At 40.2% G+C, this 26,056-nt stretch overlaps 1 protein-coding gene across 1 annotated transcript in view; it reads right to left on the bottom strand.

The window, feature by feature from the left end:
• The window catches only part of NEGR1 (neuronal growth regulator 1), a gene marked incomplete at both ends in the record, with an annotated part of 710,996 nt that overhangs the window by 147,427 nt on the left and 537,513 nt on the right, over positions 1–26,056 (bottom strand). Inside the window, 2 exons of the mRNA XM_080916349.1 lie at positions 8,403–8,554; positions 20,995–21,115. Coding sequence (XP_080772475.1) covers positions 8,403–8,554; positions 20,995–21,115 — 273 coding nt within the window. The remainder of the gene's footprint in view (positions 1–8,402; positions 8,555–20,994; positions 21,116–26,056) is intronic.

The following is a 26,056-nucleotide window of genomic DNA, read 5'->3' as shown; positions in this document are numbered from 1 at the left end:
GTATACAGGTGTCACAGTATAATGATCAATGCCATATGATCCTTGAGAATTTTAATGAGTGATTATGCTGCTCTCTCCTGTTCAGAAGTGTTATGTGCACTGTGTCCTGCCTATCTGTGTCTGTACACCACGCGCAGGCAGTGCTCACAGAGGCCAGTGCTGGAGCCCCTGAGACTGGAGGTACTGATGATTGTGATTACCATGTGTACTGGGAATCTCACCTTAATCCAAGAGCAGACACTTTTTACCACTAAGGCTTCTCTCCAGAACCCTTCTATGCTTTTTATTAATTGCTTGAAATTTATTTCCTGTACATAGAAAGAAAACTGACATTAAGATAAAGTATTCTGCAGTGTTAACCTGGCAGTAATCTTGGATACATATCTCATGATTACTCTGTATCTTTTATCTTTCTTTCTTTCTTTCTTTCTTTCTTTCTTTCTTTCTTTCTTTCTTTCTTTCTTTCTTCACTTTACATCCCAAGTGCAGCTACCCTCCCTCCTCTCCTCCCAGCCCTACTCTCACAAACCCCTTCCCCCAATTACCCTGCTTCTAGTCAGAGAGGGGAAGTCCCCCATAGGTACCACTACCCAAACCCCACCAAGTCACAGCAGGACTCTCCCACTGAGGCTTGACAAGGCAGTCAGCTAGAGGAAGGGCATCCAAAGGCAGGCAACAGAGTCAAAGTCCCACTACAATTGTTAGGGGACCCACATGAAGACTCCAAATGTGTAGGGGGCCTAGGTCCAATGCTTGCATGCTCCTTGGTTGGTAGATGAGTCTTTGTGAAACCCCATAAGCCCAGGTTAGTGGATTCTGTAGGTCTTTTTGTTATGTCCTTCACATCTCTGCTCCTTCAATCCTACCCCTACTCTTATCTTGATATCTTGATGGCGGTCCCATTTCTTCATTTTTCCTGTGCTTGATTTAGCATCATGCCTTGTTTATCAGAGTCCCAGGAACAACATGCTCTATCATACATGTGCCACCTAGCATAGGTGTGTGATAGCTTTTACTATTCAGGTTTGTGTGACTATAGCCCGTGGTATTGGTAAATCACGATGTTAGCCCATGATGTATTTTACAGAATTCATCATCTCCTATCGTTAAGTTATGAATTACTGGACATAGCAAGAGTTTGCAGAAGGCTTTGTTTGGGAGAAAAGATTCTGTCACTTCTCAACATAGAATCTGTCATGTCTGACCCGCCCTGCCTGCAACAATATAGTACTACCAGAGACACAAAGGGCTAAGTTGTGTGCTTGTTTATCATGGTGGCCTGGAGCACTTCGGGCTCTGGCAGACCCTTTTGCTGCTGTGAGGCTCTTTTTCATGTGGTTTGGAATGGCTCTTTATCCATCTGCTTGTGAACTCAAGCTCTAGGCATCATCTGGGGAGGAAAGGTCTTGCTTTTTTTTCTCTCAGTTCCCACAAACTTATGTGCATTCACTGTATGTTGATGTTGTCTGACTAGATCCAGACAGTATGTCATTACATAGGACCAAGTAGCAATATCAGAGTCTATGTTCAAGCTCCAACCTAATTCTTGTCAACATTTGTCTTAATGTACTTTATGCTTATGGTAACTAGTAAATTTCAATGAATACTATCAAACCTCTAAAAGAATTAAGAACTAACAAAAATATATTCATATAGTGTTATGCCAAAATGTCCTTAAAAATCTGTACATGTATCTCTCTTTTTTAAAATAAAGTTGTGAGAGAAAAAAAAAAGGACATAGGCAAGCCTTCCTATTAACATCTCAAAGCTACAAGGATAAAGCCCTTGGGCTCACACAACACTGTGTGTTCTTAGGAGTTGCCAAGGCTAAACTGATGACCATGTCTTTGAGCCAAAATGAAACCCTACCCCTTGTAAGTTGTAGAAGCCAAGATCTGTTTCTAGAACAGAAACCATTTAAACTTGTGGTATATTCATTGCCTTCCACATGGGATCCACTTCCTATACCAGGATGGAGTGATGAGAGCTCACTGTCCTTTACTTGTATTTGGAGACATTTTAAGCATCCACCAGAAGCTCTGGCTTAGACATGGTTGTCACGCCTTGCCACCTTTTACCTTTGCACAGTTGAGTTTATTTCAGTTGAAGACAATTTTCATCAAGTTCTGTATGCTGTTAGAAAGGAATGTATGAGAGTTTTCTAGATATAAAACAGGTGGTGTTTGTGAATTAATATCGGGAATTCATTATTGTCTCTAGCAGAGAACTCAAGGCAGACACAAGTTTTGTTGAATCCTCTCAACTTTTAATGTATCATGTTTTTGAGGAGAACACTATGTGTCCTTGAACAGATGTAGACACACGACACATGCAAGAAAGCCCAACATTGCCAGGATTTATTCTTTTACAAAGGTTTCACACATACTTGGGAACACATTTGCAGGGAGGGTGGTTACTCACACTCCACAGCAATGTCCCTAACTACTCTGTGGATGTAAGTGGCTTTCCTGTTCAGGATGGACTTGTTTCATTCATGTGCACACACTGGACCTCTAGAGAAAGCCTCATTTCCATAAAATTGTGTGTACTCTGAGCACATTTGCCTTTGTTCTAAACAATTTTTTCCTAAGCATCTCTACAAATGTTTATGTGTTTTGGTGAAAGTGGGGAACAAAACTCTTGCAATGTGCTGCTGTCAAAGACAGCGAACGGAGATGGGACTCCTTCCCACATGGCAGTGAGCATTTGAGTAAGGAGACCCATAGCTGGCGTGGTGAGATTACTGAGCCTCCTTCCTTTAAGGAACATATGCAGAGTAATTCTTGTGTTGCACATATCATAGGTTAAAACACTAACATACGAAATTTTGGGAACAAAAGTTTGTACTTAATACGCAATTCTATTACAGATAGTTGTCACACTATCAGCCCTTGTGAACTGTATTAAAGAATGCCTTTTCTAAGCACTGAGTGCTCCCTCCCTCCCTCTCTCCCCCCACTCTCGATCTGTCTCTCTGTGGTTCTCTTGCCTTTGTTTTCTAATTCATTTGTTTTTTTTCCCTCTCCTTTGACAGGTAACCTTATTTGCAGCAATTTACAATAGTTTTATTGAAAAAAATTGCTGAAATCTCCACTTAAAACTATAGTTCCTTTTACAATTGCAACCCAAAGTCTGAAGAGAAAATGTTTCTTTTGGAACTCTAATAGAAGGAAGAAGCAAGGCTCAAGTGGATGGGGGCAGGGTCACAGCACGAGGCCTAGCTAGGGAACTCAGGAGACTATGACAGCCAGGGAGTGACTGACATGTCATAAAAGTAGCCCAAGCAGACCAGACACTGGAAGTATCCAGGGCGAAGCTCTGGTGCTCCCTTTCACAGTCTGGCCTCTAGAAAGTGAGGTTTTACCCATGGCTCAACCCCATCTCTATTTAACCTCAATGTATAGGATGTGACATCTTCTTGAAAGTTTCCACAAAAACTGCTCTAGAGAAATCACCAACCACCACAGATTCCAACAACAGTGGCTCATCACCAACTTTTCTCTGGTCTGAGGTGGCAGAGGCTTGACAGCCCCTGGCTTCCTACCCTTCCCGTCCGTCCTTCTTGCGAATCTCACTGCTGTTTGCCCTTTATAGAGATGCTGCTTGGATAGTCATCCTTCACATACTTCACTGTTCCTGCCTTTATAAGAAATATGACCTGTTCTCACCACCGAATCTATATTCTGTCCTGAAACTACCAGTTCATCTCTTTCCTAAACCCTGTATCCAACTTCATACTGGACATTGTCTGGAACGAGAAATGCATGAGAATGAACTGCTTGTCTTATTCAGGTGTTAAAAGTGCTGGGTCTTTGCCCATGTTCTGATTCTGGTTAATGTCACTCACAGTAGCCCAGAGGAGTCAGCTGAGTCCTGCCTCCTACGCCTTCCTATTCTCTGCAGCTTTGGCCACCGCCTTACACCTCCTCCTTGTCTCTCAGTTCTCACCTCAGCTACTGGCTTTGCACCATTTTTATTTGCCCATGTTATTTAAAGCTTGTGTGGGGGTTTAGAACCCACACAGTCTAACAAAGTCTTTCAGAATCCAGATTTGTTCATACAATTTCTTTGTTAAAAACCATTCAATGACTCTAAGCCTAAAGTCAAAACACATATCTAAGCCTGTCTTGATACTTGTCAATTTGTCCATCCTTTCTTTACAGTTTCACTTCTCCTTTTACTGTAACCCTGGAAAGGGACAACCACCTCATCACATGAGCTGTTCTACATGTCTCTCTCGAGTCACCATTGTCCATTATTCAAGACTGATCCAGTTACACTCCAGGCTCTGAAAGCAGACTCCTCTCTGGCCCTTGGCTCTGGGATTGTCATTTTGGTCATTGACTCTATGCTTATGATTATTGTTGAGTGAAGTTTTAAAAACATTCTTCCTCAGAGAATGAGAAAATGATGGCCAAGATGATGTTTTGAACTACATACTGGTTGTTTAAAATTCAAAAACTAATTCCAGCTTCCCTTCGTGGGTGGTCTCTTCAGAGACCTTGTGACTTGATGTAGAGCCCCTTCTCTGCCCCAGAGAAGTATCATTGACTATTTTGCACTGGGGCCACTTAGGCTCCTAATTCTCTCCTCTTCATTGTCTGAGCTCCCTGAGGAGAAATTACTGACCACTTAGTCAGATCATTCCAACATGAGGCCTATGGCCTTGAACACTGCAGACTATCAGCACCCATATTTGACAAGTGAGCACCACCACTGTATCAGCCATATGAGGGCCACAGGGAACTGCATATTCCATCTTCATACCTTAACGATCCTAGATGTATGCACTCTTATGCTGTGGGCAGGACATTTAATGTGGAATTAACATCCGCACAAATCCTGGTCAGTGTATTAAAAGAGCTATGAGACAAACTCCAGAGTTAGATTTAGGAGATTACCTCAAACCCGTTTTCCTTTATCTTTTCCACAAGTGGATTGTTTACCAGAGAAACTCTCAGGGAAGCAGTGGAAGACAGTCATCAGATTAAGTCATTTATCCCCAGTATAGCCAAGATCCTCCTTCAGATGCACTTAACAAAGAGCTGCTATATGTGTTGTCACAGTAACAATGACTGCATTTACTGAATACCTCCAGACAAATGGACAGGTGCATTAAAGACATCATCTAAATTCCCACTGGGGGAATTTATGATGGCCCTCAATTTACAAATGAATTAACTGGAGATTTGAATGAAACATGTAACTTACATACAGTAACATATAGCTGAATCATAGTAAATTGTAGATTTAAGTAAGATGTTTTTCTCCTATGATGTAACACACACACACACACACACACACACACACACACACACACACACACACACACACACACACACAATTTTTCTCTCCTTTTCCTCCCTCATAAATGTTCTCTCTTCCGTCCCCTTCCCTCCACTCCTCTTTCCTCACACATGTTTATACCCAAATGCACTGGTTTCCTCTTTTACATAGTTTTATTTATTGATTTCTCTGAATTTACAGATTGTATTATATCTCTTTGGTGATCTGGAAAAAGAGATTGTGAAAACTAATAGTAGTAGATTGAAATGGTCTCAGTGTTCATCTTAAAAGCTAAGGACAAACCTATAAAGAGGACAGTTATACAGAGAAATTATTTTTAAACTATGCTCCAAGTGACTGTGATCATCTGTCATTCTGTGGGTGGTTTTGTGCTCTTGGACTTAGGTAGAGAGGTGAGTGGATCAGAGCTTAAGCACAAGTGCCAGCAGCAAGGACTAAAGCTACAGCTTCACTGCTACTGAATCTGATGACCTTTGCCACTGAACACACTTTTAAGTTTTCTTATCTGCAAAAAGGGCATTGGAGAACACCATCATTGACTTTTATGAGGATTAAAAAGACAAATTCCTGTAAGAAATTAGGATAGAATAAAAATGTCATTTCTAAAGCCTGAGAAATCGCTTGGCTTCTCCAAGGCTAATAAGCGAGGTCCACAGTTGCCAAACAGCTCATACTTCATTGACTCATCAGTGCATTCACTTCCTCACTCAGGGTTTAGTTTCTTTACTCATTAAACATTCACTAATTATCTATTAAATAGTAGGCACGGTGCTTGGTGACATGGCAGCTAAAGTGATTGATGAGATACTGATGCAGTTTTGAAACTCTGAAGGACTCAACAGAAAGATACAAAATGTGTGAAAATAACTTCAGTGGTTGGAGATGTTGTTCCCAGGTTACATACAGTGTTTGCCTAGTATACATAAATCATGAATTTGACCTCTAGTACCACGAAAGTAGAGTAAAAAAAACAATAATTAGTGTACAGAATAGAAATACTTTAGTGTAGAAGAGCTTCAGCCATTGCAGGGAAGAATTCTACATATACAGACAGGCCATCCAATTTCCAGGGTCAGCTCACACTTATGGAAGAACTCTGTCCTTGCAGCCAACCATTAAAACTCTGTTAACAGTTAGGAGTTAGTGAGATAGAGCTAGAGATAGATAACAGATGAATAATAGAGAGATGACAGATAGTTGATATGTAGATAATAGATAGATGATAAATAGATGATAGATGGGTATAGATAAGTGATAGGTGATAGAGAGGTGATAGGAATAACTTATCCTAAATTATAAGAGATACTATTTTATTTTTGAAAATAAGATGTGATTTAGAAATTTTGTTAACAAGTTATTAACTATCAATTTTTCTTTGCTTTTAAAGTTAATTTATTTTTTCAGATTTCTGAGTAGTTAAGTCATCTAAAATATTGACAAAATTCCATAGAACTGTGGATATTTACATTAAATTAGAATTCAACTGGCTTCTGATCTCTTCAGTGACTTTTGTTACTAATCACCATAATAAACATCCTCATAAGAGAAAAAAAACCTTAGCAGGAATTTTACAGAAGGCCAATACATGGTCAAGATTATTTTCATTTCAAAATTTGTGCTAAGGAGTATTAGGAAATATGGAGCTAAACCAATGGACATAAACTTTTCATTTGATTCTATATTAAAAATTTTAAATCACTCCAATTAGAAACTCACAAATTATAAAACACAACAAGGTGACTTCTAAGTGAGATAGAACATCTTCATCCCATTTTTGTTTCTACAAAATAGGAAGGTCCTTGCTCATGATGAACTATACAATATCTGCCTTTCCCTGGAGGAAGTCATTATCACAGAGTAACATGAGAATGTGGGCCAGGCTACAGTAAGAATACTAACTTTGAGCGGAGACTCATTCAGATAACTTTATGAAACTGAGAAAGCAGAGAGTCTGCATTCTTCTCTGAATATTCTGAGACCACTCAGTTTTTAAATGAATGGTGTTTTATGGTTGTAACAATCTGTAAGTCACTCATCTTCTACAGGGTATTAATTGTGATTGCTGAAAAGAGCATGAATGTAGGATTTTCTCTCTCTTGCTGGTCCCCAGGGCTGTTGCTCGGTGACTTCCAGTGCCTGAGATGCATTAGAGTAAGCTCTGAAGGCAGGCATACACCTTGAGGGCAGATACACTAATATGTCTTCAAAGTATCCCTTGCTTTTATCTGCTAAAACTTTTTGGAGAAAATGGAGCATGCCCAGAGGTGCTCATATCTGACTTTTCGATCTTTGGAACATTGCCTATGACCCTGATCTAAGCACATCATTGAAATGCCCACCACCTTTCCTTTAAAGTCTATGACCTCAGGCTGAACAAGCTCAAAAGCATTCTGCTTGGGCATAGAAATCTTCAAATTCCTGCCCATATACATAAATATGTGATCTTTAAACAATGACCCACATGTCTTCTGTTAGATAGGAAGCGTTGCTTTACAAATGAGTCCCACATTCTACCAGGAAAGAATCTGCCTCCCTCACTTCCTAACTGCTTGGTTTTCTTGTTTGGGCTTCAACCCAAAAGACAATCCCTTAAATTGCATTTCGATTTATAGACCAGGTAGAATTTATCTCAATTAATCCCTGCATTGTATTTCATGATAGTTTTGAATAAATGTGCAATATAGGTGGATAAAATCCTTTTCCGATGCTTGTTTACTTGCTCTCTCATTTTACACCCAGCATGTGAATTTCTGGTGACTCCCAAGATGAGTGTCTTAAGATGAACAACCAAGAGGAAACTCAAGTGGTGGTTACTCCATGCTTCAAGATAAAGCTTTTTAAATAAATAAACCAGTACAGATAAAACCCCATTTAACTATCTTCAGTCAGAAAGCTGTGTTTCATCTATTTCTTTAACCCCTACCCCTTTTAAACTTTAAGACTTTTTACAGGTTTATGGGTATTATAGAATTCTCAAACATCTAGATAGTTTTGGAACAGGTCTAAGCTGAGCATACTCCATGATTGGGCGCTGTTTCTGCTCATTCAGAGGAGTCTGGAGGCCCTTGAAGTACACTTTCTGACATTTTACTTACGGTTGAGGGGCAGGCTCGCATTGGTTGTGCCCAACTTGTTGGCAGCCACACAAGTATAGTTGCCGAAGTGCTCCTGTGTCACATTGGTCACTGTGAGGATGGATCTTGTGCTAAAATTCTGAATGATAATTCCTTGTTGGCCATTGAAGAGCCTAGAAAACAAAATATACAATAATAAGCATGTATATGGGACATCAGTTCCAAATTCAGTGTAGGTAGAGCTGCCCTGGCAACCTGGAAGCTATGTGACCACACCCACATGGACCTTAGCAACATGGGTTAGTTCTGTTCTGCCACACCTCTTCTACTTTGTTGCATTTGATAGAGAAAACAGGCTTGACAGCTGTCCTTTTCTCTGATGAGTTGCCGAGGTACATGATAAACCAGACCATGTGATCTTCATATGTACTCTTTCTAGTGTAATTAACACAGTAGACCAAATAGTTCTCATCCTTGAAAGCCAAGAAAGAGGAAAAAGAAAAAAAGCTTGGCTGATGGCTTCTAGTTAAGCTGGCTAGTTGATAGGAGCCCAAGATACTTTGTGGGCAATCCCTCTGAAACCAAATGTTACAAGGATTCAAGTCAAAAGTCAATACCATATAGCTGTTGCCATAGGCAACCAAGGCTGGGGCATGACTTCTTTTAACCTAGAGCAGGAAATACAGCAATGTAGACAGCATTCAGATTCCTAAAACATACTTGCCCCATTTTAGGACTTTATAATTTCTTTAAACCTCTACATGTAAAAATGTAACAATATCAATAGTCTCTGCTTGATACTATTGATGTCCTCACACTCTCCAGACTCAGTGCCTAAGGCCCATGTACAATCTGAGCTTGCATGGCTTGATGTTGTAATAACAGGTCACATTGTGTTCTGTTTCTGGTTCTTCCTGGATGTACCCTTGGCTCTGACCTCCTGGTTTTCCTGTCTTTCAGACCATTTTCTCCGTATGACACCTGGTCTAAATTTTCTATTATTTCTTAAATTACTTCCTTCTCTGTATAACCCACCATTGTATGGTTCTATCAGTTTGGATACAGAAGATTGTTTGCTTGCTTGTTTAACAGATTGAATTGCTTGAATTTTCTAAAAAAAAAAAAAAGGCCAGAATATAGGATCACACATTCTTTGATGTTAAATTTGTACACCATTCATAGTGGTGTCCCAAGTACATGGAGTATTCCATAGGACAGTGAGTTAGAATAATTCTGAGATAAAACCAAATAAGAATTTTTTCTCTCTAAATTTAAATTCTGTACTAACGAGGATGAAACTAGATTCTATCTTCTGCTTGAATAATTTCAGATTTATATAAACAAGACACGGTGACCACAAAGTAGGTAAATTCACTTGGCAAGTGGCCATCTTGATTCATCTTTCATGTATGATTGTTTCAGAATCAACTGTGTCTCATCACAAAGAAGCTATGGCCTCCCTGGAGTTGGCACTGACTTATTAACTGTATCTTACACTGAAAAGAGAGAAACTATTCTATGTGTAGTGTAAATCAGAAGTAGTAAGATATGATTACTCTCGGAATTACTTTACAATCTTCAATAGTTAAATTATACTTACTCGAAATGCAAAGTTTAATCATATTAACAAAACTTTGAGTTAAATAAACACTGAAAAATTAAACTTGAGCAGAAATAAGGATTCCCAATTATAATTGAGAATATTGAACAAAAGAATTTTAAAATTATGAAAATATATGCTAAATTCCTAGTGCCTTATTGACACTCTCATGCCTCACATTAATAACCTTTAACCAATTAATAAATGCATGAATATAATTTGATGCCTGAGATTAAACCCAGGGCTTAGTGAGCATTTTGCTAACTAAGCAACATTTGCATGTATCCCCTTAATAACTTCATTTTAAATAGGATTATTTATGCAACATGTACAGACCACAGTTCCATTTTCCTGCCTGCTTTGGTGCTGAGGTTGGGGTCATTGTGTCCATGTCAGATACAGATACATTTTCTGATGGTTATGTAATTCCCTGGACTCCTAAGTCCCTGATGCGCCCCAAAGCAGAACTGTCTCATTGCTAAGGAACCGAGAAGAAATGAAATAGATTCTTCCACTGGTTGAACTCTGAGATGTTCTCAAGGGAGTTTATTGAGCTCTCTGGCTTCATTGCTTATCTTTGTCATGGCTGTCTTTCTGGATGAGTTGGCTTTCAGTTTCCTGCCCTTCAATGAGGCAAAGCTGCAGATGTTGTTGAGTCATGCATGCTGTTGCCCACGTTCTGCACAGCCCCTTGCTGTAGAGCTTTGGCAGTAGCATCTGCACTATTATCACAGCAGTGTGTCAGAGTGCTAACCCAGCAGCCAGGGAAATGATGAGGACAATGAGCAAGAGAGATTTTCTCCAGGGGAGGCTACTTTCCTGAAATTAATGAAGTCTACAGCTAACTTCCTCCTACAGTAGAAAGTTTGAGAATTGCATGTCCCTTACACAACATTTAAGACATGTTCTTCTTAAGTGCTATGAAAAGCTCTCTTTGAGAGAGTATGACCACTGAGACCTACCTGAGTGTGGACACTGAGAGGTATGTCCAGAGAGTGTGCCTTTGTGCTTTTTATCACAGATATCGTGCCCTGGGAGTTTATCAAATATTCAGTGCAATTCTGAAAACATTTACTAAATCATTTTGAAGGTGAGTTCCATATCAAGTGATCAATGAGAAATTGACACAAACTCTGCCCTTCCAAAAGCTGAGGAATAGTAGCCCAGACCACAGATGAACCCCATCCTAGTCAATGAATGTCAAAACATGAGTCCCACCTAAAGTCTATAGCATGTATGCCTTCAATGTAATTAAAAAATAAGAGTATTTTAATTGATGATTTTTTTTTCATTCTCAAGATTCATTCTAAGATGTTTTTCTATAATTTTATTTTTTATTAAAAGATTCTTTCTTGGATTAGGACATCGTAAAGTTGGTACAATAGAGTTTTAGCATGCAAACCTGAATTTTACCCCCAACATTACATAAAATGGGTGCGATAGCATAGACTTCTAATTAAGTGGTAGAGATGGGGTGATATCTCTCATGCTTCAAGGTGAATCTTAGCTACATAGGAAGCTGGAGATTAACCCGGGCTACATGAGGTCCTATAGAAATAGAGATAGAAATATAGTAATTAGAAGGATAGATAGAAGATAGATAGGTGATAGATAACAGAATCATTCTTAAATTGACAAATCTTTTTTTTTTTTTTTTTTTTTTTTTTATAGACTTTCCCTACAGTGAAAGAGAATCTTTTCTAAATTAGGAGTTAAAACTCATGGACTACGTTACCTGTTTTTAGATGAGCAAGTATAGCATATGGTGCTTATGAGGAAGTACTTGGACATGTGTTTTTGCTTACTTTTACCAGGTAAACTTGGGTGCAAGATCCTCAATTACTGCAGATTTCCCTGTCCTCCACTGCTGGCACCAGCTGAAGTTTGGTCCATACTGAGGGCCATTACTCTGATTCTCACTTTGTTTTTGGCCAATGCCTCATAAATCTGTGGGCTGTAGGCTGCTCGATTTGCCAGCATCTACTATAAGTTCCTGGGAGCACAGCCTCAACAGGAATTACTGTATTAAAAAAGAGTCCAATATTTTCCCATGCCAGAGTTAATAAGGGGAACCAGGCTTGCTTAGTTATCAAATAATCACAAATTACACTCATTATCTCTTTAGGACTCTAGCTATCAAAGGTGACTAAGAAACCCAGTAGCAAAGTCACCAGAGAAAAACCCAACCACATAGTGCATGGTGTCAGCATCAATTGCTAAGATTGCAAAAATAACTGGGGTAATAGCATTGTGTCTTGTTCAGTCTCAGGCCTGCCTTGCTTCATGTTTGGGATTATTGCCCACTCTTCCTTTCCAGGTCAGAATCAACAATAAATGCCACAGGCCCAGAGTCATGACTGTATTTCTAGTCTTATTGTACACAAGAAAGCTTTACTTATATTTGGAAGATGGAAATTGTTCTTAATACATTTATAACTGAAATTCTTCAGTATTTGTACATGCATGTATGGTGCTAAGAGCTAGAAGTCGACATGAATGAATGTCCTCAGAAACCCTGGGAGATAGGTGTTACTAGTTTAGAGATGAGACAAAGGTTTAGAAACAGTAGCCTAATTAATCTTCTGCCATCCAATAACTGACAGAACTACTGATATTCAGATGTGGATCTCCTCAGACTGCTGGCGTCCACTGCTAGCAGTTAGGGTTTATGTCGTCAAGCAGAAAGCAGATGTTGTGTTTGAGTTTGGGAGACAGCGTAGAAAGCAGGAGTGCTTCAGTGAGGTAGAGTTGGGCAATGGAACAAAGAAATGGGAGCTAAATAGCTAACTGACATGCTGTAGCCAAGCCAGGAAAGCTGGAATCAATCCAGGGGGTGAGTCTAATGGGGCAGAGAGTCAATGAAACAGCAAGCTTTCATTCTAGGCGCTTTATGGATATCATTCTGGGTTGGAGGCTCATTACTAGTTCTGGGGCTTAGTTCTGCCTTGAGTGAGGCTTTTTACACAGCTGCCATTGTCCTCCCCTGGAGTCAGGCTCTCAGGCTACACATAGCCTGAGACGAGAAGCCCCAGCACATGCCCAGTTGTCAGCATTTTCTGATTGTGGTTTTAATCTCTCAGCCCACTATAAATTTGAAACGGGCAGAAAACTCCCCAGCACAACATGGTCAAGAATAGCAGAAAATCAGTCATAGGACAAAAATTTGTGGTTTTTTTTAGTTAAAAAACGGTCTCCAGGGTTCAAGTTCTCGTACAGTTGTGGTATTGCTGACTTGGCGCGTATACTGGCTGGTTTTGTGTCAACTTGACACAAGCTGAAGTTATCACAGAGAAAGGAGCCTCAGTTGAGGAAATGCCTCCATGAGATCCAGCTGTAAGGCATTTTCTTAACTGGAGATCAAGGGGAGAGGGCCAGCTGATTATGGGTGGTGCCATCCCTGGGCTGGTAGACCTGGGTTCTATAAGAAAGCAAGCTGAGCAAGCCAGGGGAAGCAAGCCAGTAAGTAACATCCCGCCATGACCTCTGCATCAGCTTCTGATTCTTGACCTGCTTGAGTTCCAGTCCTGACTTCCTCTGGTGATGAAAAGCAATGTGGAATTGTAAGCTGAATAATCCCTTTCCTCCCCAACTTTTTTCTTGGTCATGATAGTTTGTACAGGAATAGAAGCCCTGACTAAGACACTAGGTCATCACATCTCCTAACACTGATTTAGTTGCACATCTTCCTACATGTTTCTGAGTACTTCAGGTTCGTACCCATCTTGCCTATGAGTGTGGAACTGCCTAATGAAAATATTTCTCAATGCCTTTGTTATGTATTGTATTCCAAGCACATCAGAGAATAGTTGCTAGTTCCTGCCTCTTAAAATGTGGCCTCACTGACTACTGCATGATTGGCTGCTTGAATTAGGTTATTACATCTTGGTAAACCTTTGTGTTTTTAAGTGTGAAGTGGGATAGGCTAACTTAGTAGCCAAGTGTGGATATGAAAATGGTTTTAAATGATAATGTACATTCTTTAAGTACATGTATTTTAAATCTAGCAGACACTAGATTATGACAGGTAAAGCCATTGTTCAATGATAGAGTCTGTTCCTTAAAATGGATTCACTTCCTCTCAGACTACAGCCAAACATTAAATATTGAACATACAGGAAATTATTTTTAAAGCAAGGTGAATGATGGCAAAGATCGTGGCATTGTGATTTCAAGACATGCCAAACTCAGTATCAGTCATATGCCCATTATCTGTCTCATCCAGGCTTTTGGGAGATTCCCCCAGGGCAGGCAATGAAATGAACAGTGAAAATGGAAAGAAGAGCTTCAACAAGTCAGCGTAGAAGGGAGGTTCTGTTTATGCTGCTATAGCAACCTGTTCATTTATTGTGTGGCTTGACACTTGCGGCTGGAGAACAGTAAGGTCTGTTTATTCCTGGGAGCATTCTGAAAACTATTATGCATCACTGTCTGAGCCCCAAGAGGCATCTATCTTTAGTTGTGTATTTGAATAAATTAATGTTATTATAATACATTAGGATACTTTAATGATTTTAGACTTTATTAAGCTATTTAAAATGTATGTCTTGTTTACTCTATCCATTTTAATGAAATTAATAATTTTAGATCCAAGACTTTTGGATGGCCTTAGTAGTGACAGTTTGGTTTGCACTGGGGAGGCTTTAAGCCCCACATGAAAAAAGCAAAGGCTACATGCAGTACAGGATCCCATTTCCTGTAGTAACATGGGTCCTGGACCCCTGACAACCTTGACGATTTCTGAATCTTTCCATTCTGCTTGAAGTATTTTCCTAACAGCTGGATGCCTGAGATTTTAATGTTCAGTTTTATATTGAAATACAACAATATAAGCATTCTGCAGAGATGGAAACCACACAAAAGGAAGCCACAAGTGAGCAACAGAAACTACTTTCCTTTTTCCTCATCATGTTGGAGTTGGTTTGGCACTGACTAAAATAGGACAATCAATTGAATATACCCCCGTTTTCCCATTTGAAGGTAACTTTGGGAAAATGGATCACTGGATATAGGGCTTGACTAATAAGTACCAAATCTTATATCTGATATCACAAACCCATGTGAAAAAAATAAAACCAACAAACTAAACAAGATCAAAACAGAAATGAAAGCAGCAGAGTGGCCGTATTTAGAATCCTTGTACAGGTGTCATGAAGACAGGGGACTCTCGGGTTGCTGAGAACATAGACTAGCCTATTCGACAAGACCCAAACCTCTAAGAGACTTTGTTTAAAGTAAAATAAGAGTGTGAAGCTGGGCAGTGGTAGCACATTCCTTATTTCCCAGAACATAGGAGGCAGAGGCAGGAGGATCTCTGAATCAACAGAGAGAGAGAGTCAACAGAGAGAGAGTTCCAGGACAGTAAAATCTGCACAGACAAGCCCTGTCTCAAAACCCAAACCCACACCAAAGTAAAATCAAAAACCAAACTAACCAATCAACCAAACAAACAAAAACAAAAAAAAAACAAGAAAACAAAACAACATAAAAAAACAAAAAAAAAAAAAAATACCCCCTCCCCACAAACCCCCAGTGTGGTCAGTTCATCTCGAGTATCAACCCAGGTGATTTCTTGCCTCCATTCACAAATGAACACTTATGTATGAAGAATTGCACATATGGTATGTTTGCATGCACAGCAACAGGGACCAGGGGCAGTAATCATAGAACTACTAAGACCATAACTCATTTATGTAACACAGTTACAGAAACATGTCAGGTGCCAGGAAGATGATAATGAAAGAGGAATCCTCACTGCACAGACTAGAGTTTAGCAAGAGAAATGGACATGCTCATGCATTTGAGAATGGGCTAAGCATCCCAGAGTCAAGTTGGAAAAAGTTCTCCTGATGCAGGAGCTATCTTTCTGGGACTTTCAAAGGTCAATGGCTCACGGTAAAAGACCATAAAGTCTGAACAATAAGAAAAAGAATGAAGGGCTTGGGCATAAAGAGGGATTGAACCTACGTATGTGATAACTGGGTTAAATAGACAGGAGAAAGGACAGGGCCTCGGCCAGTGGCTGCCCCCAAGTGACATTTGTAAGACACTGCTGTCCTCTACCATACTCCTGCTTCTAATGCAGCTAATTGTGATAGATTAAATTGTGATTATGGCTGCGAACAAAAATCTTCTACCTTAAGGGTAAGTATTATGGTATTATGTGACCAAGAATGACAGATATATCTTTGTGGCTGTGACAGAGTGTAGTCACTGTGTCATTGTGAAGTCACAAAGCAGTCATGGAAATATGTGAACCAAGAGAACTTAGTATTGCCAATGCACTCAGAGAGCCTCAGGGGTGGAGGCTCTAATGACAGCCATGTGACTAGTGATGGACAGTCGAAGACAACAGTAAACCAAGTCAGAGACGCACATTAGTTGGATTTAACACCCCCAAACTGAGTGGGAAGTGTGTGTGCATCTTCCTCGTTGACCCAAGAACAACTCTACACACAGACTAGAGAATTACCTAATCCTCACAGAGTTTCCATGAAGAGTCACTGAGGGGCTGACATGTGACAAGCTTGGGAGAGAGCTGGACTTGGAGTTGACCGCTGCACATCTTCAGAGCACAGACACACTTCCTGCATGGTTTACTCTGCACAATACTGACACCTTGATCCTCCATGTTCCTCACCATATCACTTTCCAGCACACCAAACCTTGTTCTTGCATGCAATGATGCCAGATTTCACCCCATTGTTACCTGGGTAGGAAGCTCCACAGTGTTCTCCAATCTAACTGTTCCATGAAATGTTCCCTCTGCCAATATTAGTGTTCTTTCTCTTTCTCTCTCTGCCTTGTGGCTGTAGACCAAGATGTGAGTTTTCCTTCATCCCAGGATCACAGAAACTTTCTTTTATAATTCTCCTTGACTCTAGTGTCCTGTCACAGCAATAGAGAGTAAGACACCAACCTGATACTCCCCTTCTGCAGAGAGTAGGACTGCTTCATGCAGTTAATAGAGTACTGCAGAAATGACAGTATGAGGCATAATAAAGGTCACAAGAAGGTTTGGTATAACAGTTTCTATCCTGCTGTCTCCTGGATCAGGTTCTGGAGAAATCCTGTTGTCATGACATAAAGTCATTTAAGCAGTCCCGTGGAGACATCCACATGTCAGATAACGTAGGCCATCTGCCAGGAACTGTCAGGAGCACCAACTCTCTGGCCACATGAATGTGTGTGTGTGTGTGTGTGTGTCTGTGTGTGTATATGTGTGTGCATGTGTATGTGTCTGTGTCTGTGTGCGTGTTTGTGTGTTTGTGTTTGTGTATCTATGTGCATCTGTATCTCTCTGTGTGTGAGAACATGTGTGCCTATGTATATGTGTTGAGTGTGTGTGAGTGAATGTGTCTTTGTGCATGTGTGTGTGTGTAATATATACATGTCTTTTGTGTGTTCATGTATACACGTGTGTATATGTGTATGTATGTAAAGGGGTGGACCCCATAGACTCTACCTAAATATTTATGTGACCCAATTCTGTCACACTTTGTTTTCTATGGGGGAAATACAGCATCTGCTATCACTTGCTCATAGGAATTAGCACCTATCAGCGGCTTAGAGTGACACCTTCATACAGCAATGGATAAGTTTCACTACAACCCTTGATTGTCATGTCTTGTGGCTTGCTGTGTCTGTGTGAGTGCATGGGTGTATTTATCTGTATGCACATTTCTATGTACATATGTATACATATGTGTGCATGTGTATAATGGGCATGTGTGCATGTTGTATATGTGTGTTATATGGGTGTGTGTCTGTGTGTTCATCTGCTTGAAAATCTATCTTTGACAATCTTGATGTAAGAGATATGGTCATTTGTAAGCATTTCCTTAAATACAAGTAAAATCTTGTGTGTGTTACTTCTGAATATTTATATGAGTGAAAGGTGAACGATCTCTGGGAAACAAAGCTTGCAAGAACTACTCTATCGTGATGGGGTCTCTGACAGAAGCTTCCTCCTGGATAGGTTTCTGGGGTTCAGAAGAAACTCTGAAACTTGGTATATCTGCCCCTGTTGCTTGTTCACCTAACTCCATTTTTGTTTCTGCTTCCTTCATTAGAACATTGGTTGTTATTAGTGAGTATTTCCATGAGCCATCTCTTGTTCTGCAAATCAATAAACAACCTGAAATGTTATTGCTCTTGGTATTTATTGTTGGCTTTTCAAGCCATTGTTGATAGACTGGGTGCCAGAGTAGAGGGGTTTATCCCATAGACTCTGCCGGAAGATTTATGAGACCTGGCTGTCACCCACTGCCCTGACTTGTGCAGATTGCTCAGGAACACACTTTGTTTTCTGTGGAGAAATATCAGCATCTGTTGTCACTTGCTCATAGAAATTAATGTCTATGAGCAGCTTAGAGTGACACCTTCACACAGCAGTGGATGAGTTCAACTATGATGAGGTAAATGCAGGTCTGGGCAGTCTTGGCAGATCACTCATGTGGAGACAGTGCTGTAGGCAGATACTTGGCTCTTCCATGTTTTACATATAATAGATTGGGAGGAAGTTATTCTAACAATGTTTGGGAATTTTGATATTTTCTTCAGTTATAACTCAAACAATGGTGGATGTGTTCTGCCCATTTATTTTTCACATATGCATCTGGTTTTGACATTCTGCAGGAGTGTGTGTTTTGGAAGCATTAGTGGGAGAATCAATTTACCTGCCTTATAGAAAAGTGGTCTGCATTCCATTTCTCCAGTAAGAACTGAAGCTACATGTCTGCATTGACTATCCCATTGCTACCTCTGCTATAGTCTGCAAAACTTACCCAGGGTCACTATAGCCTTTTGGGCAATGCTTCAAGAATTTAGGAGAAAGTATGTTTCTAGAAAATCACAGGCAAGTGTAAATGAGGTGGGTATCAACAAAAGGGCTCATATTTGGAGGACAGGAGGAATGATTCTTACTGTTGTTTTTTTTTTTAGGAAATGGATGGCACAGATCAAATCTGACCTTAAAAGGCGGGTAAGATAATCTTCATCAGTATTAAACTTCCTTCTGTGGAAAACAGGAGACTCAGGTGCTCTTCACAGAGTGTCTTAATGAAGGGAAGAACTGGGGCTCCATTTCCTACAGATGTTGCCAAGATGTCCCACATGCTCATAGAAAGTTCTTGCGCAATTGAATAATATTGTATCTGAGCGAAAGTTTCACAGCTTTTAGAAGGTTGAGCAGTGGGGTATGTGCAGGATAACGTTCACACAGAGCATCTCAGAGGAGCATTACAACCTGCCTCACCAGACCATACAAAGGTTTGCTTTTGTTGTTCCCCAAACCTAGTGAGTGGAATGAGGGAAACCACAAGGTTTAACTCCACCATGTTTAAAACATGGAGTCACTATAAAGCCACTAAGAGGAAGATTTGTAATTTTGGATAGCATAGGTTAATTAATGAAATGACTGACAAACTGAAATTTCCCTAATAACAATAAGTTGCTCATAAAACAGTACCAAAAATTTAGGTAAAACTGTAGTTATTTAGTATAAATAGTGTTGAGGATAGCCTTTATTATTAAGGTAAGTCTTTTATTGAAATGGAAGTGTTTTCTGCATATTAGCTTCTGATTCTGATTTCAAAGGCAGAAGGATAAGGAGATATGTAAGGGCTAAAGTTCTTGCTAATCACAACAGCTCATAATCATACCCCTTCCTTCCCCCAGGAAAGGCCAGAAATGGCTGGAAATGTCTATAACATCAAATCTGGGAAGACAGAAATAGGAGAAACACTGTAGCCAACCATCTGAGCCAAATGGTAAATTGTGGTTCAGTGAGAGGCCTTGTCCTAGCAATCAGGGTGAAGAGTTTACAGATATTGACTCAGAAATTAAAGTGTAGTGGGGGATAACCCTGAATGTTTTCCTACAGATTTACACCTACAGGTAAGCATACCTACACACATACACAAGCATGCATACACACACACACACAAACATGCATGCACACACACATATACACATACACAAACATGCATGAACACACATGCACAAACATGCACACATTCACTATTTACATGTAAATAAAATAAATCCTAGATACTTGTTTGCACCATGCTTATACCCATTCACTGTAATAATATGCAAATTTTCATGTGGTTTCACTAGCATTCCTTACAGATGTTATCTGAAAATAGTTATGATTATGATGTAGTATGTAAACCCCACATGCACTTGTGCAATGACATGGCTGACAGTATTTACGTTAATATTTAGATTTAAAAATAGCAGCTACACAAAGGTCTACTAGCATTTTTTAAGATATATTTTAGATTTGAAGCACAATACAAATGCACACTCCCTCTGTTATTGTGGTCTTTCCTGAGCCCACGTGTCTGGCTTGGTAAGAGCAGCTGGGGAGGTATGAACCTACTCTTGGGAAATAAAATGAAATCTGTGGGCTCAAATCTTCCCGTGCTCAGTCGCTCTTTCCAAGACTTCTGGGAGATCCCAAGGGCACAGCCATACCAAGCAGAGTCAAAGAATAGCTTACAATTTCCTTGCTGGGCCTGTTTCCGTGCACATCTCCACAGGCCTGACAATGAGGGAATACCTAAAACACAAGCCTCTAACACAAAACATTAAACTTTCTTATGGCACTGTAAGGCTGGAGGAAGGCTTCTGGCTTATTAAGGAATCAGGGTACAGACTGCAGCTCCTATTGCTTTTGAACTGTTCTTGTATAATCTAAGCCCAAGCCCTTTAGAGGCAGGTTGCCTTCCAAATAAACATGGTTGCTAGGAAGGGAGAGGCAGAGAAGCAAAAGGTATCAGCAATGGGGGATTTGCAGGCATTTCTGAGATTACAGAAACCAATGTGGACATTTCTTCTGGAAAGCTGTTAGCTCTGCATGCCTCCCATGTGGGCCCCTCCATCCTGCTTGCCCATAAGGAGGCTGCTGAGAACCATTCAAGCCAATTTCAGAAACTGCTTAAAGTTAGTATTGAAACACAAACACATTCGCTCAAAGTGCTTGGAATGAGGTGAAGCTCACAAAGCCCTTACCTCTTCTCTCCTTTGTACCACTCGAAGGCTGGCGGCGGCACACCTGCACCTTCACATCTTATCAGTCCACTGCGTCCAGGGGTCACAGTGCCAGATTTAATTTCCTGAATTGTAGGTGCAACTGAAAAAGAGACAAAAACACCAGGGTGGGTAAGGGGAAGTACTCTTCAGCAGGCATGGTTCGCGACACACACACACACACACACACACACACACACACACACACACACACACTTCTTTACCTTCTGCATTCAAAGCAATAGCATGCCTGGCAGTCCAGTGCATACCAGCCCCTGTATTTTATGCTTCAAATGCTAGACTAGTCATTTTCAGCTCCATTTTTCAAGTTGGACAATAGATGAATGTTCTCGGGGAGTACAGAGTAAATGCAATACATTTTGGCTCCATCTCTATTGGAAAAATAGCACAGTGAGGCGAACACCTCATCTGTATCCCGGTCAAGCCACACTCCATCTAACCGTCCTTTATTGAGCGATCACAGGCAGCTGGCATTGGCCGTTCACTTCAGGTTCTTGTTTTCTTCACATGATGCCCTGAGCCTGGATAGCACTTTCCCTTTTTACCAATGCAAGAAAACCTAAATTCAGAGGCTTTAAACAATGCACGAGGGTTAAAGAGCTGCTCAAGTGCAGGATTTGAAGTCAATCCACAGCTAGTGAAGCCCGGGATCCCTTCTTTGTCTTTTGTGATGGGTGTCTTGTAACCTGGTCTTCTATCTCGGATGCTCTTCTTTTCCAAAGATCCTAAGCTTAATCCGAATGCTATGTCCTCCACTTTCATTCCAGATAAAGCAGATATTTCTTCCCCAAATGATTTACTAGAATTCATCAAATTGCTGACTTTATTCAACAAATGGTTATTGGGCTTCCAACGTGTGCCAGGCAGTTCTCAAAGCACAATAAAGTCAAGTTCTTAACACAACTGAGCATGAGTCCTAGATGAGGTGGGTGAGGAGGGGGTAGACTACACACAGTAGATGTCCTGGTAAATGGTATAAATAAGTCCCAAAGTGACAAATGGATCGGTGTTGCGTGGTAGAGCACGAGACAGCATTTCTTCGGCCCTGGGTTTGAGTCACAAAGCAACAACAGCAGAGAGAACAAGAAACGCAATGTAACTTTACTCCAACATCTCAGGTGTTCTTTTTACAATACATGAAAGCAGAAACTGTAAGTCCTCCCTGAGATAGAAGGACCATGAAAGAGAAGATGAATATGTATGTGCTGGTTCTGTGGATATATGGGGAAAGCCTTTCAGTTGGAGAGAATAGTTAAACTGTGGGACAATGATGCCACAAAAACTTCTATTTTTGGTGAAGCAAAGATGGATAGGGCTAAGATGTGTGCAGTATAAAGACCTGGAGAGACCTAAAGGATCCCGGGGTAGTTGAAAAAATACTATAATGTAACAAGGGATGTCACCTGGCTTGTGCTTTATAAGGCTTGTGGGTTGCTGTGCTCAGGAAAGGCCTGTCTAAGTCTAAAACGGAAGAGGAGGTAGACTTTGGGACTATGATGAGGGAGGCACAGTAATCTGACACACAGGATGGTGAGGTGTGTTTGGTGCAAACAGTGGCCGGACTTGGGATCTGTTGAGACATTGGGGACAACAGAACATCTTGACAGAAGAAAGTAAGTTTTGAAGCCACTAAGATGCAAGGATAAGACTTAGAACACTGGAAGGTTTGCCAGGATACCCATCTGGTATGATGTGAATCTAAGAGTCAGATGAAAACATCTTTTCATAAGTGCCTGCATTTTAACAAGGTCTGAATATAACAGACTTTAAATGGCACCGAACAGAGGAGCGTCTGCAACTAGGACTTGAAGATGTGAATACAGGTAATTTAAAAATATGACTGGGGTAAGTATGTACTGGGAGCACATTTGAGGTTTCTGTAGAAACCCATCAAAATGGAGACTTTAATGTTTGCTTCCAGTATCTTGTGAATATGAAAACAGTAAGCATTCTTAGAAGAGAGTGTTGTCTTTTCGTTAAAAATAACTAACTAGATTTATCATTTTCCATTCCCAGTACTTCACTCTGAAATAATAACACCTCTATTAGCTGAAGTAATTTTATTCTCCATGGTAAAGTTCATGTTATAATCTAAGGGAAAATGCAAGGTAGTAATTTTAATTGTTTTAGTAACTTCCTGCAAATAACGAAAGAATGTTTATAAGAAATGTTTGAATGAGAAAAGAATATGAAATTGTATATGTATGTTTGCAATTAGATGTATGAATGTTTATCTATGGACAGAAATACAATATAAGGAGCAATTCAATAATACTGTTTTTTCAAGCAGAGATTCAAGCCACCTTGGAGAATGCAGCCAAAGGCACACAGGGCATCTACGTCACAGCCCTCCCACCCTCTGCACCAGTTGGTTGCTATGTGCTTGCTTGAGAGAGGTGCAGGTGAGAGGCATTTTCCCTAATGCTTTCTGAGGCTTTCTGAGCCTCTCCTTTTCATGGTGACAAGCTATAATCTTTTATGGTTTCCAGCTATTATTGAAGACAAATAACCATGTGCAACAGGCCCTCTGTCAGAACCTTCTACCAATAACCCGGTTAGTGAAATTAGTCTTCTGTCTGTCAAGGAGCCCGTGACTCATTACAAACAAATGCATGAAATCCCAAACATTGCCTGAAAACCCAGGTGAAATGAACCGAAAGAAAGACCTAATTTGTCATTAAAAGGTTTTTATACAGTCCATTGTGCAGATGGCTGGGAACTGTGTGCTTTACAGCCAAAGTTAAAGAGACGGTCTCTATCTGGAAGCATGTGAGCAGCTCTGATGGACAGTGACTGCAAAGACCATACCATGCCATACCGAATGGTAGACAAAGAATGCATTAATAATTAACAAAAATATGCATAGGAAAATGTCCCAGGTGTATACATATTGTGTGGTTGGGAGATTCAGAATTGAGGGCTTTGGGGCCATAAGTTTGGAGAGGGTATGGAATAGTGACTGAGCTCATTAGTCAAGTTATAAGTGTTGAGTTAGAATCAAATTGTGGGAAAAGAAACTATGAATAGGTTCTCCACATTTGTGAACCATGCCAAGGACCGAGGTTAGCTCCTCAAAGTTCAGCAGAATAGCCAGTAACTTTGAAAGAATACTCAAGAAGACATCATGGTTCATGCCTCTGCAAGACAGGCTTTATATCATCTGAAATACCAGTGTAGGAGCTTTTAGGTCTGTCAGATGGAGATGAGGTTTGGCAGATGTTTTAACAGAAGAATGACAGTTGCTTAAATCCATGAAAATCATTGGTTATTGCCTAGAACACCATGTCTAAAATAAACAAACAGAAAAACAAACAAAGTAAAATAGCAGAGCAGAGGTCTTGTTGGGAGCTGACCTGGCATTGTTCAAGATCCTGGGAAAGTCATGGACTACTCCAGAGAGAAGATAAGGTTTGTGGAAAAAAAGCAAACAGATCATTGGATATAGTTAGGGCTATCTAGTTGATCAGTAGCACCTAGATGATGCTAGGATAATTCTAAGTTCACAGGGCTTTTGTCTGTTTAGACCCCAGAAATGTCAGAGGATGCTTTATCCCCATAGTGCTTTTCAGAAGTCATCCTGCCAACACAAGTATTAGAAATTCTGGATGGAGACTTGAAAAATCTTATGACTACAGAATTCTAAAATGTTTTATATGGCACACTTATGGCTTTCATATTTCTTAGGATATATTTTGCTCTGTTGGGTCTTTGGTTGTATGAACAATTCCTTGTAATGTAATTAAGTTCCCAACTGTTCATGAGCTACATGGCCTTTAATGACTTGGAGTAAGAAAAAAGTTGAAAATATTTGCATAGAAGAGGTGTGGTAGCCAATGTGCCTAACAACCATTATATACTGTTAAATTTGCAACTAAACCTGTAACAGCTGAAACCATAAAAGTACTATAACAATTTGTTTAAAACAGAATTCTATGCTAAAATATTCCATGTTTAAGAAACTGGACTAGTCCCTGCCCTAGAACATGAATAAACTACTACTCTGTGAGTTTGTTCTCTGGGTCAGCCTTGCTGATTGTTTCTAAGGCTATCAGGAAGAGAACACACATCGTCACATGCTTGATTCTACCTCAAATGTAAGATTTCAAAATCACTAAATTGGCAAAGAAAGTGCTTGAACACTCAAATATTATGAATGTAGTGGTATTCCTCAATGTAGACGTATAGGTATACACTGTGGACATTTGAGCACAATTCCCTTTGCCAAGTTGTACATGACTGTGAGCTGACGTAGAAGTACAGTGAAAAATAATCAATTTTAGAATAGTGCCATCAGAGAGATGTTAGGTAAGAACAGCTGTTTGGGAAATCTAGCACAAAGGTCAACCAGGGGCTATTCAACACGTGTATGATTAGATGTTCCGAAAAGAGGAGTCTTTCCTTTTTATTGTCTCTGTGGGGTTAGTTTCTTCCATTGTGTAGCCAGTCATTCCAGGAAGACGATAATGAAAGGTTCTTCATCAAAAACTCCAGGCTGTGCAGGTGCAGACAACAGAAATGCTCTACTTGGCACTTAAAAGCCTAATCAGACTCATTTTCCTAGTGACATGACAATAGCCCAAAGACCTTCTTGTCTTTTGCCATCCTCAGTGGGCAATCTGGCTACCCACAGCCTTGTCATCAAAAAACATGTGCATGCAAGAGAATTACTTAGTAGATTTCCTAAGCCAAGGTAGGCGAAATGCAGCTTTGGAGAGGCAATGTCGAAAGGCTGACAACTATCCACATACCTCAGTCAGGAACAGGGTCAGGAGTTCAGAACATTGAGTAACTGCAGTAAGGGAACATGCCCCAAAAGAAATGGGAGGCAGAGGTCTCCCAAAGAAGAGGTTATCAGGGAGAATACTCTTGACAGAAATGAAACAATTATGCCCTTCATTTGGATTCCAGTATTCATGGATTAAATAAAGCAGTCTTGGCAGATAATGTTTGAAAATAAATCAAAGATTCAAGAAATCACAGCATAGAAGACAGTTTCAGTCCTTGGGTATGTGTATTCGTGTGC

This window comes from Micromys minutus, assembly GCF_963924665.1.
Source record: "Micromys minutus genome assembly, chromosome: 4".
Taxonomy (NCBI): Eukaryota; Metazoa; Chordata; class Mammalia; order Rodentia; family Muridae; genus Micromys; species Micromys minutus.
Note: the sequence above shows the minus strand (reverse complement) of the source record. Positions and strands in the feature narration are given on the sequence as shown.